General features: G+C 34.4%; 1 protein-coding gene across 2 annotated transcripts in view; it reads right to left on the bottom strand.

Moving 5' to 3' along the window:
• shroom2b (shroom family member 2b) overlaps positions 1-18,252 on the bottom strand; it is a 31,825-nt gene extending 13,573 nt beyond the window's left edge. Inside the window, exons 1-2 of one of the 2 annotated variants that reach the window (XM_081357583.1) lie at positions 17,868-18,252; positions 13,898-14,046 (exon numbers count right to left, since the gene is read on the bottom strand). In XM_081357583.1, coding sequence (XP_081213709.1) covers positions 13,898-14,046; positions 17,868-18,047 — 329 coding nt within the window. In that variant the 5' untranslated portion in view covers positions 18,048-18,252. Of the gene's footprint in view, positions 1-7,450; positions 7,501-13,897; positions 14,047-17,867 lie in introns of those variants that run through there. The other variant, XM_081357584.1, reaches the window with a different exon arrangement.
• Positions 18,253-20,062: the final 1,810 nt, after the last annotated feature.

Here is a 20,062-nt window from a genome sequence, read left to right as displayed (position 1 = left end):
ATATTTAATAATAAAAATATATAAATTATATATAAAAAAATTATAAATAAAAATAATATATATAAAAATATATGTGTGTAGTTAATACTTAATTTACTTTAGTGAAAAATAAATTGTAGATTCACTCAAAATGATGTTAAAGTTGAGTAAAATGACTAAAAATTTAAAGGTAAAATTTAGTTGTTTTTACATGAAAATGATTACAATCATGCTAATTTATACTAAAAATTATTGATCCAAATCATTAACCAAAAACAGGATTTGAGAGATTGATTATCCATCCTACTGTATTAGTTTAACTAAAACTAAAGCCAAAACCATAAAAAAAACTAAACTAAAATAAACCTTAACTGGAATTAATAAAAATTTTAGAAAACCTAAACTTATTTTATTTCAGCTTAGTTAGCCAAGGCAACATTTCAAATTTTGGAATAAATAAATAAACAATTATTTAAAAAAAATAAAAATTAACAATTAATATTTAGTTTAAGTTGCAGCACTAAAATAACTAAACAAAACCTAAATAAACTAAAACGATATAGATCTAAAAAAAAAATTAAAAATCAAATCTAATTCAAAATATTAACAAAAACTATAATATATTATATAAATGATACTAAAATTACACCGATTAGTCATCATAAAGTCAGTTAGTCAATATTTATTATTTTGCTGTATTACACAATGTAATGAATGTGTACTATCATCACTCCTACTGTATTGATAACATAAAACCAGAATGCTTCGCTCCGAACTCATTTACAGTCGGCTCAGGGTAACCGGGATAAAGCCATGTTTCCGGATGGACGGGGTCACCATATGCCCACCGAACAACAGAGCGGCGACTGCATGCGACAAATGGGAGCTTAGCCATTCAATCTGTCACAAAGGGAGATGAGCAGCTACACATTCTTCTCAATCTGGTGTCTGTCTGAGAGGCCAATTCATCATATCAGTTCACTGCCATTCACAATAATGACCGATATGCAGGATCAACAGTGTTTTAAAGTTCATTATTGCATCATTATTCAATATTGGTTTATCCAATCAGATCAAACTGAGGCGACAAAGACAAGAATGACTCCATCAGCGCAATTAAAAACACGTCTAAAGTTGTATCTTTTGGTTGCTAGTCACTATACACACTGAAAAAAATGATTAGTTGAATTTAATAAAAAAAAATATGGTAAGTGGTTGCACACAATTGATTTTAGCTACATTTAAACAAATGCATTAAGTTGAACTTAATCAATTTTAGTTCAACTTAATGCATTTGTTTAAATGTAGCTAAAATCAATTGTGTGCAACCACTTACCATAAAAAAAGATTAAATTCAACGAATATTTTTTTCAGTGCAAATGCAAATGACCAATGCTTAAATTGTTAAGGAGACAGAAAAAGCTGCAAGAACATCCTTAAGCCGAACGAAACGTCTTAAAAAAACACTTTAAAAGAAGTGTATCCATCTGCAAAACTGACTATAACGCCAAGTCAAAGGTAAAACAAAAGACTAATCTTGTGTCATATCAAGCTAAATTCCTATACAAACCATTAAAATGTGCATATAGGAATCGATAAGCGGTATAGAAATGCGTGTGTCTTATCGAATTCATGGTTCACGGAAATTTGGACCATATACCTGAGATCCAGTTTCTATTCATTGACCTTCCCGATGTTATCAAATGACGTTAGAAAAACGTCAGCGCATCGTTGTGACGCGATCGGATCTCGGATGTCATTGCTTTAGCAAAGCAGCACGTAAACGAGGATTATCTTAAGATCTGTGCGTCGTGTTATATTGTGTTTGGGCTCGTTTGAATCGAGAACACCTGCTTTAAATAAATGTATGGTTTGCTAAAACACTTCAATGGTTTCCTAATGTTTAATGAAGCTACAAACCAAACCGTGGTCCATAAGCTGCATGTGAATACTATTAACATGTACTTGGTGTTGTTTGGTCTCTCCCTGAAACGATTATGCTTGTTGTATTCTGCTACTTGAGACCTTTCAACACTTTATGACACAAGACTGTTTTGTTGTGTATGATGCATAACAACAGATCAAATTTTCATTTTCAATTTAGCTTGTATTTTTGACCAATAATTACTTTTTTTAGCTGTCGAAACTTGCATCCCTCACATGATTACGTATCTCACATTACTTGTAATGCATTACCCCCCAACACTTAGAGATAAAATGCATTACCACAAACAGTATGACAAATAAAGCTCAAAACATTATATGCTGACAAATAGTCAAACTTAACTTACCCCGGTTTCTTGCCCTGCTTTAAACCAGAAAAAGCGTTTGGTTCGACATCAGGAGCTTCATTACTGCATTGACTTTGCTTGGCTGCATATTTTTCATTTCTCCAATGCTTTTTAAGACGTGTGGACACATCTTTATCCTCTAGGCATGTGTCTACAACTAAAAGCTAATGTAGGTTAAGCGTCTGGCCTTTAACCCATGTATGATGAAAACACCAAGTATGATGCAACCGCACAGCCTGAAACAACACAAACAGTGAGTATCTGTCTTATGGCACGTCCCATCGCAGATTTCCTTGAGGGATTACAGACGTTTGAGACAGGGCAGGGCGAGGAGTATTATAGTAACATGCTACGAAATCTGCTTATCTAATTGGCTGAAGGTCTATCAAATATCATGGGCAAATAAAAGCAGGACTAATGACTAATAAAATGAGGACAAATGGACTAAAATATGGACAAATAAACATGTTTAAATAGATAAATTGTAATAAAATTACAATAAATAAATAACAATTAATAAATATATGCTAAGTAAAAAATTATAAACACAGCATTTTACCGTATTAAAAACTAGCCCTCTGTCTAAATGTTGAAATATATGTCACCATGTTCAGAAATGCAAAAAAACTTAATTTCTTTGTATTATTAAAACTTTCTGTGAAATAAAATCAATGCTAATAATTAGTTAAAGGGGTTGAGAAAGCACCAGTTATTATTCAGATTTCAGAATATCAAGAATATTTCTGCTGTAAGAGATCTGTTTTTTCCTTTAATTAGAGAGATGGCTGATATATTATTATTAATATTGGATATTATTTTTAATATTGGAAAAGCCTGCTGACGTTGATTTGTTTCACTGAGTAACACTGGGTCTCTTTCACCAATGATTGCGTGGATTATTTCGTATTTGTACGCAACTCCTCACGAAAAGGTACACGAAAAAACGTCTCCGCCTAATTCACAACATGTTCACACACACATTAATTTGTTCTTAACATCGGTCTGATGTTAGTGAATTTGGAGTATTCTAAATGTAATTCTAATAATTTTATAAATGTATTATATAACACAATTAATGCAACATGGTTCAATATAATTTTAGTCGTATTAGGATGAACTATAACTTCTTAACACGATTATAAGGCCGTACAAAGTGCTTTAGCACACGTGTGGTTTCAGTTGTTCCTATATTTTTTTGTACATTTAGAATAAATTTTATTACGAATTTTTTGTTGAATCGTGATTTGTTCTTAAAATCATTCGTACGCACATTTCACGCACAAATATGTGCATATACGCATGTTTAGTGAATTAGACTCATTGTTTTTTGCTGTTTCACAGAAGCAAGAGCTGTTGTTGTTGCCTAAAAAAAGTCAAACACTTACTCATGACAACTCTCAGGGCCCTATTTTAATGATCTGAAACGCAAGTATCAAACGCGAAACGCAAGTAACTTTGTGGGCGGATCTCGGGCGCTGTTGCTGTTATACCGGCGGGATAAATGACTCTTGCGCCCGACGCAAATCTAAAATGTGTTGGTCTGAAGCAGCTTCATTACTCATAGGTGTGGTTTGGGCGTAACGTGAAATAAACCAATCAGAGCGTCATCTCACATTCCCTTTAAGAGCAGGCGTGCTTGTTCCATGGCGGATTGCTATTGTAAAGACGGATTTGCAGGAGCGGTTCACAGCCGAGGAGACCGACGTTCTCGTCAAGGCCGTAAAACACAGAGAAGTGACATTGGGGATGGAGAAACACACACAGATCAGCTTCAGTTAAACAGGCGTATAATAATTTTGGCAAATGTGTAAGCTAGATTTATGCCTATTTTTCACATCTTCATGGACACCACAATGATTTCCCTCGTGTGGAATATTGTTCCTTGTAATAATGTATGGTTTTCTAAAAATGTCAACTGATGCATCTGTGTAGATGAGAGAAGCAAAGTGTATGCGTGTTGTGCTCACGCTACATTATGGCCAAGCATGCGCCCTTAAAATAGCATATGAACGCGCCGCTGACTTTAGACGAGGTTTCTCCTGGTCTGAGGCGGGATTGTTTTCTGAAACTGCAAAATAGCACCAGGGAACGTTTGCGCCGGAACACGCCTCCTCTTTTCACTGAACCGCCCCCTGGGAGCGCAAGTTCATTCCCTAATTTACCGACGTGCGTCTGTGGAGGGAAAAGTCCGCTGTGTGTCGGGTGAGAAATAGGAATGATACATGCGTCGCTGTACAAAGTCAGTTGCGCTGGGTGCAAGATAGGGCCCATGGAGTGTTTGGCATGGAAATGTATATGACAATGTTGATATGCTTGGTCTTGGCGGGACAGATCTGCTACGCTGCTGTTATTGCTGAGCATGTACAGGACTTGCTACTGCCAATACACACACGACACACTGATGTGAGGAAGTAAGACATGCTTATAGCGTACATGAATGACCCGTAGCAGATCTATACAGGTGGAGCTGGGGAAGGTGGAGGGCTTCTGAAAGATGCTGACGAAGTATTTGAAGGTTGAGCAGCGAGCTCATTGGCTACTGATACAGCAGGAACCAATCAGCTGTGCCCTATAGATAACGATGTGATTGCAAGTAGATTGAGCTCAGGACCAATCAGCATGCGCCATCTAGAGTTTCATGACAGAACTTTGCATTACATAAATCGCTTACTGCATCTTTATCAGCTCGCTGAATCGTCCGTTAGCTGAGTCACCGTTCAGAACCCAGTGATTAACCTGGACTGAGGCCTGAATAGAGCCAGACAGACACACAACAATAGAAAATGCCGTGATGATCATCAGCAGGATTACGGCTCACACAGGCCACAGAGAGCCGGCGAGAGAGCGGATACATCCATACTATAAACAATACAATCATTTCAATGCACACACTGTAAAAACTACTGTAATTTTAACTGTAAAAGACTGGGAAAATGCAACCAGTCAAGTGGTCATTTCATTACAGTTTTTGGAACTGTTATCTTATAATTTACAGGGAAAAACATAAATTAACATTTCTGGGATTTTCCATTGAAATAACTAGTTATTTTACCCAAATGACACACTACACACTATGCATTTATACACTATGTACTTATGCACTTATGTCCTCAACGGTGTAGTATTTTTTATTCTTTATAAGGTAATTTTTTTCATTAATTTGCATGAAGTGCATGAAGTGTCCAACATGCCACACTTCGTTTTTTGGTTAATTAAGTGCATCATCCAGGTATTTAAAGTGCACTTTTTTGGGGGGAAATTTCAGTGTGACAGTGAACACACACTAATCTCACTATTTATAATACAAAACGACATAGAACAGTGCATAAGTGCACACGTTTCTTCTTAAACTTATTAGTTATGTACATTGTGTTCCATATTATGTTGTTAAATGAATGTTTAATGCAGTATTTTAGAGTTGTGTTTGTTACCATAATGGTGTTTTGTATGTGTGGTTATTATGACACTGTGAATCTTTATTTACTTCAGCTTGTGGAAAAGATACTGTTTCTTTCTCTTTATGTCTTTCTGTTTTTAAGGTGTTTCTCAATATTATATAAAAGTAAAAAACTGATTTTAATAATGTAGTATATTAAGATTATTTCAGTTAAGGACATGTTTTTACTGTAATTTAAGTTCTAGCTAATGTGTTTTTTTTACAGTAAAGTTCTGGTAACTGTTTTTTTTTTTTGCTGTAATTTTTACAGATTTTTTACTGTATATTTCTGATGATCTGCAGCCAGTTTTAACTAATAAATACACCTATACTCTTGAACCTTGAGTCTCTGCAAAAGTCAGAGATACTAATTAGATCCTTTCGTATCTAAATCTTCTGAGCTCCACCTTCATATTACAGCTCTATACTCTTACTGTATTGTCAACTATTGTGTCTATTTTTATATATATTCTTCCCTAAAGCATTTTAGGAGAACAAATTGAGCCAAAAGTGAATGAATAAATAAATAAATAAATAAACATAACCAGGAACTCCAAGTCATGAACTCCTTTAATGTCGTCTTCCAACAGCTTCTCTGACTAACTCCTGAAAACGAAACCTCCAAATCTTCACATGAGATCAGCTCCTGCAGTTTCTCTAAATATGGCTGCGTCTCAAATCCCTGAGCTTCCCCAGCCCTCGTCAAACCCGCTCATGATGCAACAGGTGTCACGGCAAACGAGGACAGTCCGAGACGACGGGACACGAGACCACGATCAAACACGTACAGTCCAGGGCTCTTATTCTTCACTAAAACTAAAACCAAAATAACTAATAATTCATCAACTGAAATTAAGTAAACATTAACTGAAATAAAATAAAATATTTAATATATATATATACTTATTTTATCTCAAGCCTGTCATTTTCACTTAGTTTTACTTGATAAAATAACTAAAACTGAAAAAAAAAAAAAAACAATAATAATAATTATAAAAGCTAAATAGACATATTTAAAAGCCACAAAAGACAAAAACTTATTTTTTCTTTCTATTGAAATAAATGTTTTATCATTTTCAATTAGTTTAACTTGATGTAATTAAAAAAACTACTAAAAGTACTAAACAGACATTTTAAAAACACTACAAATAAAATAAAAAAACCACAGGATTAATAAAACTAAAACCGTGAAAATTGGAAACCTAAAAATAAAAACAACTACAAAATATTAATAAAAACTATAATAATATCTTCTCAAATTTACTAAAATAACACTGGTCTAGTCTTTAAAATGTCATTCTGACATCAAGCTTTCTATTATTTTGTCGAACTTATAGTTAAATAAAGTTTCAGCTGTAATTCATATGGATAATACTATTTTAAGGTGGCGTAGTTACACGTTACTACATGTACTTACTATTAATAACAGTAAATTACAAGTAACTAACCCTGAGCCAAACCCTAACCGTAACCCTATAGTAAGTACATGTAGTTATTTAATTTTAATACTTATATGAGTAAGTACAATGTAACTATGTCACCTTAAAATAGTGTAAACATATTATGTGTCAAAAAACACACTGTACCTTCATGTGTACATAAAATACTTACTATATTGTTTGTGGCCATCACAAATCAATATGTAGATATCATAAACGTCAATGTATACATGTTACAAACAAATGTAAACTATAAACCAAACATATCATTCCAAACAGACATTGAGATGTAAAAGAGCAGATACCTGTCGATCTGAATCTAGCAGTGTGTCCATCTTCATAGTGGAACGTGTTCAGAGTTCAGTCTGTGTGCTTTACTATGAGCCCAGGGCTCACGGCCAGCAGCCAATCACAGCGCGCCAAACAAACTCACCTAGGCGATGGACTCATCCATCTCTCCAACCACAGGGGGAGATTATCATTATAGTGAAGAACACAGACATCAGGACTGAAACATGAATTTGGACTGGAATGACGTCAGTAGTCTCATATGCAGCACATCTCTAGAATTAAAGTGTGCAAAAATTTTTAAAAATAATCAAACATAGTTTTATCTGGTTGTGGGTGTGTAATGTGTGTGTGTTGTTGTTTTCCTCCTGGTAAACTTCTGCTGTGAGTAATTGGATTCAGGGATCAGGCGTCATCGGCTCAGAGCTGGACAGAACTGTAGTGTTGTAGTATTGATCAAATTGATTTAAATTTTTATTTTATTTTATAAAATGCTTAATGACTTTTGCATCACTGTACAGTTAGTAATATCCAATAGCAGTTTGGCCCACCTCAAAAAGTCTGACTAAGACACTACAAGTTTCAAATATATTAGTCAAGTCATTTTAAGCCAAAATGGGGGTCAACCTTGAACAAATTGCAACAGAAGCAAACTCAACTGATTTTGTATCCTCAATATGTCCTGAGTAAGGAAAAAAAAAAGCCCCGAAAAATCCCATTAGGGGGAAGTTTCGAAAAAGACCCAAATATAGCTATTCTTACGCCTAGTCATTCTTTTTCTTACGTGAATAGGGTAAAAAATGTAACTTTTAGATATCACCATGAAAATTACTGAGTTGATTACTTGCATCAAGACAAACAAAAAATGTATTACAAGTTTTTTAAAATTGTTTGTTAACATGGACAAACGATGCATAATCTAATATCGTATGAGCTAATTTGCATAAATACCACAACATATCTAAACATCTAAAGGTTAAAAATTTTACCCTATTCACGTGAGAAAAATAATGAATAGGCGTATGAATAGGCTGTATTTGGGTCTTTTCGAAACTTTCCCCAATGGGATTCATCTGGGCTTTTTTTCTTACTCAGGACATATTGAGGATACAAAATCAGGCGAGTTTGCTTCTGTTGCAATTTGTTCAACCTTTTTTCATAAAATGACTGGACTATATACCCTGAAACAAACTGCAATAAAAATAAATAGGTGCTATAAAGCCGGAATAAAAATTGTGCACAAGTTGTTTCAGTCGTGTTTTTGTAATTTGATCATATTTGATTAAAATTGTTTTAAATAAAGTTGACATGTATTTCGCAAACTCTTAATATCTATGTGCATACAATAGCCTCAAAAATAATTGGGATAATTAAGACACATAAAAATGCCTGAATTGTTTAGATGCAACATATAAAAACAAATTTAATTTATTGTATTGAAAGACGCACAAAACGTTTGACATTTTTGTCAGTTTTGTTGAAAGTCAAAATGTTTATAAATTGGTTAAATAACTAAACTAAAACCACACACACACACACAAAAACATTTTCATTACTTAAAATAACCATAACTGAAATTTAAAATTAAACTTATTGTATTTCAGCTCATTCATTTTTTACGTATGTTTTTAACTTGATGCACTAAAACAACTCTAAAACTGAAAGAAAAAATTATAAAAACTAGGCTATATAGAACTGACAAAAACAACAAAATGACTAAAACTAAGTAAAATTAAAATGAAAACGGAAAATATGAAAATAAAAACTAATTCAAAATATTAATAATAATCATAATAGTATCTCAATTATTCTAAAATAGTGGAACATGTCCATTGTTAAGCTGTTTGTGCGCTGATAAAAGACACATGGCTACTATATAGCTATATAGTAGGCGAAAAACAGTGTGTGACAAAAGAAGATTCACAGTACTCATAAAACAGAACAGTAGGCTAAAAGTACCTGGATGTCCTAGTATATGATGGCCACTTTACTATCCCATGAGGCCACGGGAGAGGATTTATGAATAATAAATGATAAATGACTGACATCATGGCGGATGTAGTACGTCTGGATTACATTCATACTAAACACATTCATACTATATAGAACATACTTTTTTAGCGGCGGTGAAGTAATTACTTATTCAAAATAAGAATGCACTTTCAGAAGCAGCCATGATCTGATGCAATGATTTTCAGTGATTTTAAACACCACTAGATGGCGCTGTAGGGCCTTAAATGCTCTGATGGGGCGACAAAGGGAATGTACAGTAACACTGACCAATAACTGATGTGTTTGTGTACAGTATGCATGAATAAAACCGACCAAATAAAGTTGCTCCACTACAGTAACATGCTCTAAATAGTATTGAGTGGATCTCCGTCCTGTACAACATTTTAGGAAGCATTGCACAAACACAGGATTGTGGGTGAGGATTTTTTAAGTCTCATCGCCTCATCATACATATATAACTCCCTCAAGAAGAGAAACACTGACCCAAAGGCCCCAGTGCTGCACATGAAGCCCAGCAGAGCCGTGTCGACACACAATGGCCGGCTCTCGGGCCTCTTTTGTGGGACGGCGTGCACCAGCACACAATGATGACGCCACTTTTGTTCCACACAGTCAAATAATGGTGTCACCCATTCACAAACGTCATGCTGATTTCTGCCGTAACGCCTGGGATAAACACAGGCTGGAGACCAAAGCTCTTCTGCTCGTTCCTGTCTCATTGTGCTTCAGTTTTAACCAAACACTACATACAAAATACAACAAACTAAGCATGACAAAGATAAATCAATAAACATTATCAGGTCTCATGAATACTTTTTAAAAAAAGTAGTATTTTCTCTGGCTGGGTGTTGCTATGCATTTACTAGGATGCTACAATGCTCTGGGTGGTTGCCAGAGTGTTGCTATGCAGTTGTCAGGATGCTCTGGGTGGTTGCCAGGGTGTTGCAATGCAATTAATTTGCTAGGATGCTCTTTTGGTTGCCAGGGTGTTGCTATGCATTTGCTAGGATGCTCTGTGTGGTTGCCAGGGCGTTACTATATAGTTGCTAGGATGCTCTGTATGGTTGCTAGGGTGTTGCTATGCTTTTACTAGGATGCTAGAATGCTCTGGGTGGTTGTCGGGTTGTTGCTTTTTTTGCATTTGCATTGGCTAGGATGCTCTTGTGGTTGCCAGGGTGTTGCTAAGCATTTGCTAGGATTCTCTTTTGGTTGCCAGGGTGTTGCTATGCATTTGCTAGGATGCTCTTGTGGTTGCCAGGGTGTTGCTATGCATTTCCTAGGATGCTCTGGTGGTTGCCTGGGCGTTGCTAGGCATTTTCTAGGATGCTCTGTGTGGTTGCCAGGGTTTTGCTATATAGTTGCTAGGATGCTCTGGATGGTTGCTAGGGTGTTGCCATGCATTTTCTGGGATGCTAGAATGTTGCTAAGCAGTTGTCAGGATTCTCTTGGTAGTTTTCAGGGTGTTGCTATGCAGTTGCTAGGATGTTCAGTGCGGTTGACAGTATGTTGCAATACATTTGCCAAGATGCTCTATGTAGTTGTCAGGTTGTTGCTATGAATTTGCTAGGATGCTAGAATGCTCTGTGTTGCATTTATATGATGTTCTTGTGGTTGCCAGGGTGTTGCTATGCATTTATAGGATGCTCTGGTGGTTGCCAGGGTGTTGCTATGCATTTATAGGATGATCTGTGTGGTTGCCAAAGTGTTGTAATGCAGTTGGTAGGATGGGTGGTTGCCTGGGTGTTTCTATGCAATTGTATGATATCCTCAGTGGTTACTAGGGTGTTGCTATGCAGTTGCTAGGGTGTTCTGGGTGGATTCACCCTGCCCGTGCAAAAAGTCAAAATTGATTTTTAATAGTGTAATTTATGGGCAGAATTCTTGGCTGAAAACTTGTTTACACCAGGTTAAGAAACACACTCAGGCCTAAATGTTGTCCTTGAAGAGGATACAAATGTAACTACCATATTAACCCAACTACTTGCTGACTAAAGCACTCCAGTCAGAGAGGAACATCTTAAAAATATCAGTAAGGTTGTGTGATATTCACAGTGTGAACCCCTTCCGTCAGACGCTGAGGCGAAACTCAACTCCACGGCTCAGCAACAATAAACACAGAGCACATATTGTGGTTTGGCAAAAGTATCAATCATAAACATGTCAGCATAACTACGAAATCTCAGAGGAAAACCAGAATGCTTCAGTTCAGATCCAGATCTAAATTCATAGATAATGTGTGAATCAAATGTATGTTACTTTCTTAAATACGTAATGAAATCGTGCATGTCATTGGTCTTATTATGAACAATTCATCAGTGCATTATTATTTTTTTAAGTACATTTTTGACCTCGTAATCTTTAATCAAAATGCAACACTTACTTTTCACAATAAAATCAACAGCCGACAGATAAAGTCTCACCCTGTGTTTTTTCACCCTGTGTTTTGTCATTTCATTGTCACAACACGATAGCAAAGCCACTAGCGTATGCATTTCATGCCGACGAAGAGCTTTTCTCTGGGATTGAAGAACAAAATTCACGGTCAAAATCTCCTGCTCATCGACTGGATCTTTATTTAAACAGAAAATCACATGAAAAAGAAAGTTTGTGTGTGAAAAAGTGCATGTGTACGAGTGTGTCTGTGTGAGTGTGTGTGTGTGTGTGTGTGTGTGTGTGTGTGTGTGTGTGTGAGAGAGAGTGTGTGTACGAGTGTGTCTGTGTGAGGGTGTGTGTGTGTGTGTGTGAGAGAGAGTGTGTGTGTGTGTGTGTGTGTGAGAGAGTATGTTTGAGTGAGTGAGTGAGTGAGTGAGTGTGTGTGTGTGTGCGTGAATGAGTGTGTGTGCAATGTGTATAAGTGTGTGTGTGTGTGTGTGTGTGTGTGTGTGTGTGTGTGAGTGAGTGTGTGTAATGTGTATATGTGTGTGTTAGTGTGAGTGTGTATGAGTGTGTATTTGTGTAATGTGAGTGACTGAGTGAGTGAGTGTGTGTGTATAAGTGTGAGTGAGTGTGTGTGTGTGTGTGTGTGTGTGTGTGTGTGTGTGTGTGTGTGTGTGTGTGTGTGTGTGTGAGAGAAAGTGTATGTGTGTGCGTGTCTGTGTAAGTGTGTGTGTGTGTGTGTGTGTGTGTGTGTGTGTGTGTGTATCCACACACGCACAGGTCCGAGGCCTTTATGTTTGCAAGCACACACATAAATATGTGAACATGATGAACACACTCCTGAACACTAAATTAATGTTTCTCTTATTTCTGTTCTCTCTCATTCATTTTTGACCAACAGAAGCTCAGATCATGAGGCCTACGATCAGTTTCAAACATACAAAACCGGTCCTAACTGAAAACAAGTTGACAAAATGATTGATTACAATATTTGGTGATAATATAGCATAAAGAGAGATTTAAAAAATAAAATAATTGTAGGTCAGTCATTTTTAACAGGAACACCACAAGTGTACCAAGTTTGGGGGAAAAAAATCCCAAAAAAGTACATAAATTATCCCACAATTTTTGGGAAGTGTTAACCCCTGTGTGAGCGAAGTCAGTAAGTTTTAGTCGGTGTGAAAACATCCTCTCCAAACACAACGTAAGGGTTACTTCTGTAATGTGACGTATTTCCAGTTAAAATAGGATATTAAAAAAGGAAACTTGGGGAAGTGATTGCATGGTTTCTGAATGTGAAATCACACACTAGACGTACTCAGATTAATCTGATTGATTTCAGTATCGTAAAATCGTATCTGTTTGCATCTTATAATCCAACAGTGTACAAAACAAAAACAATACAAATTTTAAAGCTTTTCAAATACATATGACTGCCCTGATATTATAAACTTTTATTTTTGTATTTATTATTTATTTTTATTATTATTATTATTATTATGTACATTTATACTTTAGTTGTTGTTATTCTTTGGTTTATATATTTTGAATTGTATTTACAATGCCTTGTATTCATTTTTTTTTTTTGCATTGTACTTGAAATGTTTGCAATTTAACTAAAAAAAAAAAAAAACGTACAAAACAATAGTCACAAAATGGCAGCAGCGTTTGTATGAAACAAGAGAGACCGAGTCCACGATACTGGATGGCATAATTAAATAACTGTACACAAAATATTAATTCGACTAAGTTTTAATATTTCATTAGCTCACCAAACGCAAAACTTCCACAAAGGAAAATCGTTCCTAGCGAGTGTATAGCGCTGATGACTTCAGGGACCCGGATGAGCCTGTGTTTCTGTTTCAGCGGCTGTTATCTGGGAATAACACTCCGCTGGATGGAGCGATTGACCAATCAGAATCAAGTATTCCACAGAGCCGTGTAATAATTATGTATATTCTGCCAGTGTCTCTATGACAGGTGGCTGGAGGAGACGTCAATTAATTAGCAAAAGCAAATGAACCATCAAACCGGGTCAGTGTTGATGTTACGTGGACTTTGACAGGGAATCCTACCGTTTTATTCCCAGAGTGAGCGTCTTATGTGAGCTTTTCACCAGACAAATGGCCTCCCGTCTGTAACCGCTGAGAAGAACCGAGTTAACGCTGACTATCTGATCCCCGATCTGGACTCGACCCAGCGCCGCTCCACTTCCGTCCTCCACCTAAACAAACAAAACACACGAGTTTAAAACAAACACAAACATCTACATCTGCTTCACGGCGAGAGTCAAACCCCTGATAACAGAACCAGGAATAGAGAAAACCACCAGCGCTTTTCCTGCTCATCTCGGACACAACCACGCTTATTTATGGGATATCTGTTTGCAGTTTCCATGATGGGAAGGATGTGGTTTGTGTTTCTGCTGATTGGAGATCTGCTGGAAGTTCTGCTTAGGAATGATACGTGACAGGAAAAATGTAGTCAACAACATTTATTCCCCCCAAAAAATTCAAAATTTTAATGGATTAATTTAATGTAATAAAATAATAAACAATACAAATCATATATATTTTACCAAAAAATTCACAGTGTTAATACTTTAATAATTAATAAAATGTATGAATTCAACTCTTTTTGATTATATTTGTATTATATTTCAATATTTTGTTATTTATTATGTTTAATTAAACCATTAAAACGGAATCCATAAAATTTAAAACAGAAAATACAGTTTTTTGGGAAATAAATAAACCAGATTTCATACGTCAAGACAAATGTAATGTTAATAAATGTTTAAAAAGTATTAATTCAGCTGATTAGACATGCTTTTTATTATATTTTTCATATATTATTATTTATAATTTTTATTAAATTTAATAAAACAAATTAAAAAGTATTAAAAAAAATACATACACTTATTTTGATTAAAATAAATAAATAATACAATATATTAAAATAATTAAATAATACTATTTGATGAAATACAACAAATATTAATTAATTAAATAATTAAAAAATAAATATTACATCTAGCAGTACTGGTAGAAAAATGTTAAAAAATGTGTGTAAGTGATATTTACATATACAAATGATAATAATATTAATAAAGATTAAAATAAATAAATAAAATGAGTAAAAAGTATATCAAATTATATAAACACTTAGATTAAAAGAAATACAATAAATTAAATGTATATCTTTAAAATAAAATAAAATAATAAAACAAAAACTAAGCACAAAATACATAAATAATACTTCTAACAGTACAGTACTATATTGAGTAGAAAAAAAAAACTTAATGTAAACAAATAGAAACTAAGAATTTTCCAAGTGATATTTGACGCATATCTATCATGTTAATTCTTCAGTCTTTAGTTAAACCATTAAAACAGAAATCATAGATTAGAAAATACAAAATCTGGGATATAATTAAAAATATTTCATAGAGTTCTATTTTAGGCATGTTATGTTTATATGTGACTCAGAAAGTCAATCCATAGTTTGGTTGAGAAAACACTATTAGACGAGACCAACATCAACCCTACAGGACCATGATGAGGACAGGACATGGACAAAGACCTCATCACTCAAACACACTGAGATCTGATGCCATCAGCTGGACACCCGAGCGCTGCACTTAAATATTCAGGAGCTTGAAACTCTAGATTACAGCTCGTTTCACATCCATAAAGTCCAAAGCAGCTGATTTCAGATCAGTTTGTAATCTTGATTTGTAAGGTTTCAGATCGTCCACACTCAGTAGTGCTCACACACACACACACACACACACACACACACACACACACACACACACACACGTGACCTCGGTGGTTTTGAAGTGCGGTAACGCAGTGAAAGCGGCTCAGGATTCACAAACACTCCAGATTATCTTTATAATTCACATTAAAGCAATGCTGAAGAATTACACAAGAATATGGCTACAGGAAATTACAGAAAAACAAGTTAGGAATTTTAATTAGATCTTTTGTTTGTTTGTTTAGGGTCATGCAGTTTAATCCACAGGGGCCAAAACTCCAAAAACAGAAACATGAAATCAACAAATGCTGTAATGGCACAACATGGGTGAAAGATATAAATTGTGATTATAACAATTTTGAGATTAAGAGTCAATCTCAAAATAAGAGTTAATTAAATCCCTTAAAATTAAGAGTTTAAGGTTTGCTGTGCTTTTTTATGGGGCTGCACAATTTGGCAAAAAAAAATCATAGTGATTATCAATATGAGCATAAAAAAATAATAATAACTGTTATTTTTGTTATTTATTATATATTTATAATTCATAATATTTAATATAATTAATAATAATATATATTATTGTTATTATATTAAATTAAAATATTACTAGTAAAATAAAAACATAGTATTTAATAAAAATAATATACATTTTATTTTACAGTATATTTATCAATTTACAATACTAATATTTAGTCTCAATTTCTTCATTGTCAAACGTTAAACACCATCAAACAGACATTTTGGTGGAGATCCACAGGAAATGTATGTGTGAGTGTTAAATGTCAAGTGTGTTTCTAACACTTCTAATGCAATGATGTTGTGCAATGAAGTGTGACTATAGAGTTCATGTACCTTTCAGTGACCCTGTATAATTTACATTTACAGACGACAAAACGACATAAACATCATGTGTTTGCTAAAGTCAGCATGAGATTTTGTAAATGCATGTTACAGATCTACCGTCAGCAATTCATCCTTGCATATGTTTTATTTATAAAAAAATGTTTTGAACTCATAATATTTAATCAAAATGTCTTAACTGGACCTTGTTGATTCCCATGTTGATGACATAGGCAGGATTGACCAATCATTTAGTGTGCTTAAGCCCTGCCCCCTCATCTGCATACACCTGAGTGCCACACCCACATCTCAACATCCAATCAACCGTGGTGTATATGGTTTTGGTGGTGTATCATATGATGGGGTCATATTTTTAACCCAAACACACAGTAAAGAGAAGGGATGTTCAGTAACAAAGAACATTGACATGAAAATGTTGAGATTTCCACAACTTTGCACCAAATTTTCAATCAACATCTACATATCCAAAAAGTCTACAGTGTTCAAATTGTAAGCACAATAAATCCAGTATTTCAGAATACTAATGACTCTAACTGAAAATACTGTGGTAATACCGTGGTACAGAATCAGATGGTAATACTATGGTGATTAAATGCAGAGGCTTTCAAACTTGGTCCAACTTGGTCCATTGGAATTTTTTTTTAGAAAAACACTGAACAAAAATGGTATAATAATACTAATAATAATAATAACAACAACAAATACTGTAATTAAATACATAAATAACTATTTATATATATATATATATATATATATATATATATATATATATATATATATATATATATATATATATATATGAAAATATGATACAATAAATTAATATATAAATAATCATTTAAAAAAATAGTTATAACTAAAATAATACTAACTAAAATAAATAATAGGCTACATTAGTAGTGAGTAGAAACTTAATGCAACTTAATAGAAACTAAATATTTATAAGTAATATTTACACGTAAATAATTAATTAAAATAAAAAATAATGAAAAGTAGCCTATATAAAATGATTAAAAAAATACATAATTCGATTAAAAGAAATACAATATATTAAAATAAATTAAAATGATATATGAATATATTATTACATTTCATATATTAAACCTATATAATTAAATTCATTAATAAAACACAACACATAAAACACATTATACTTCTAACAGTTTTTTTATTATTATTTTTTTCAATGTAACTTAATAGAAACTAAATATTTTCCAAGTTATGTTTTACACAGTGGCCTTTCTGTCATATTATTTTCCCACAGCATTCACTTGGTCTTCATTCATGAAAATAACATCGCTGCCTTTCAAATTTAAGGAATTGATTATCATATTAATGCACAAAATTACTCGTTATTTCCCTGAAATATCATCATAGGTGTGTGTGTGTGTGTGTGTGTGTGTGTGTGTGTGTGTGTGTGTGTACCTTAGTAATGATGAGCGGCTCGTGATACTCCAGTCCTCCTCTGAGAGTGAAACCCCACGGCGATCCTCCACTCAGCTGTAACTCCATCAGCTCAACATCTTCATCCTCCTCCTCATCCTCTTCTAGATGATCTCCTGCTGAAACTTCACAGTCTCCTCTGGTGTTCACGACCTCTTCCATGACGCCTCCAGAAACTCTTCACTCGCCTGTGGGACACACACTCTCAGGTAAAGCGGACAGGAGCCGCAGCTCTCGCGCATCTTCTGTAATCTCGGCTTTAAAATGTGTTTTCAGCGACAATAAACACGAGAATTCACACACACACCCGAGCTCAAGACACCCTGCGTGAATCCAGCGGCGTGTTTCATGAATGTAGTTTGAGCTCAAACTGTTGAACATGATCAAACTCCATTAGGATCAGAGGAACAGCGCCACCTGTCGATTATCCGAGGCGAGATTGTCAAACACATCAACTTCCCTTATTCTTACATCGTTTTATTGTTCAATTTTTAATTTTTATTTTAAATAATATCATTTAACATTCAATGTACATTCAAACATTCAATATATTCAATATTTATTGAATATATTTTATTTAGGCCTATTTATTTGAGCAAACCTACAACAACAGATACATAAATATAGAGGTGCATACATACAAATACATATAAAGATGCAAATTCTTTTAAATACTTAACATTTATTACATATATTTTATTTGTTTATTTGACCAAACCAGCAAAAAATAAATAAATAAATAAATAAATAATAATAATACACTTATTTAAAAATGTTGAATATATATATATATATATAGCCTATATATAGATTTTTTTTTTGACCAAACCTACAACTATAAATAAATATATAGAGGTACATACATATAAATACATATACAGGTGCAAATTCCGTTAAATATTTGACATTTATTGAATGTATTTTATTTGTTTATTTGACCAAATAGCAATGAATAAAATTAAATAAACATTGAAATAAAGTTGGAGGTTTTATAAGTAGAAGAAGCAGTTCCGTCTGGTGTAGAAATGACCAAATGAATCACAGACCATTCAGTTATTCTCAAGTTTCTGCTCAAATAAAGGATCATGTTAATCGAAACTCTATTGAGTGATGTCACAGAAGTCCACTGCTCATTTCCAGTTCCCAAGAATGAGGAAATGATTTCGTATGATTGACCAGAACTGAAATTAATCTGTTAATTCTGCTGTAAAATATGTAAAACGGCAGATTCCTCATTTTGAGTTGAGTCACTTTTTTGGGTGTTTCCCATGTTCTTTATAATCATCATTCAGCTTTTAAAATGAGGCGTGTCTAATGTGGAGACGTCAATGAAGAATTCCTGGCATTTTAAACTCAAACACCAAATCATACCGATAGATAATATTGAGTAAATCTGCCATGAATCACGAATATAGTGTCAGAGTGACTCGTTCATTCACTGTTCTTTACTTCGAATCTTCAGTGCTGTAAAACTACCTAACTGCCTAGCCTAGCAACCACCCAGAACACCCTAGCAACTGCCTAGCAACGCCCTAGCAACCACCCACAATACCATAGCAACTGCCTAACAACACCATAGCAACCGCCTAACACCATAGCAACCACCCAGAACACCCTAGCAACCCCCTAGCAATACCATAGCAACCACCCTAAACACCCTAGCAACCGCCTAGCAACACCATAGTAACCACCCAGAACACCCTAGTAACCACCTAGCAACCGCATCTTGCTAAAAACATGCTAATAGCATGCTAATCATGTTAGCATCATGCTACCAACATGCTAATCATGCTAGCATCATACTAATCATGCTAGCATCATGCTAATCATGTTAGCTTCTAGCTAAAAACATGCTAGCAAAATGCTACTCATTCTAGCATCTTGTTAAAAACATGTTAGCAACATGCTAATCATGCTAGCAACATACTAATCATGCAAGCATCATGCTACCAAAATGCTAATCATGCTAACAACATGCTAATCATGCTAGCATCATTCTAACAACATACTAATCATAGTAAATCATGCTAGAATGTGGTAAATCGTAGTAAATCATCTTAGAAACATGGTAAATCATGTTAAATCATACTAAAACGTGGCATATCATGGTATCACAACATGTCATTTTGTTTAAGCATCTGCCCAGTGGCGAGTTTTGCCACTGCAAGGACCACTCA

This window comes from Scardinius erythrophthalmus (assembly GCF_964197995.2).
Source record: "Scardinius erythrophthalmus genome assembly, chromosome: 25".
NCBI classification, from domain to species: Eukaryota; Metazoa; Chordata; class Actinopteri; order Cypriniformes; family Leuciscidae; genus Scardinius; species Scardinius erythrophthalmus.
The sequence above is the reverse complement of the archived record's forward strand: the minus strand, read 5'-3'. Positions and strand labels throughout refer to the sequence as shown.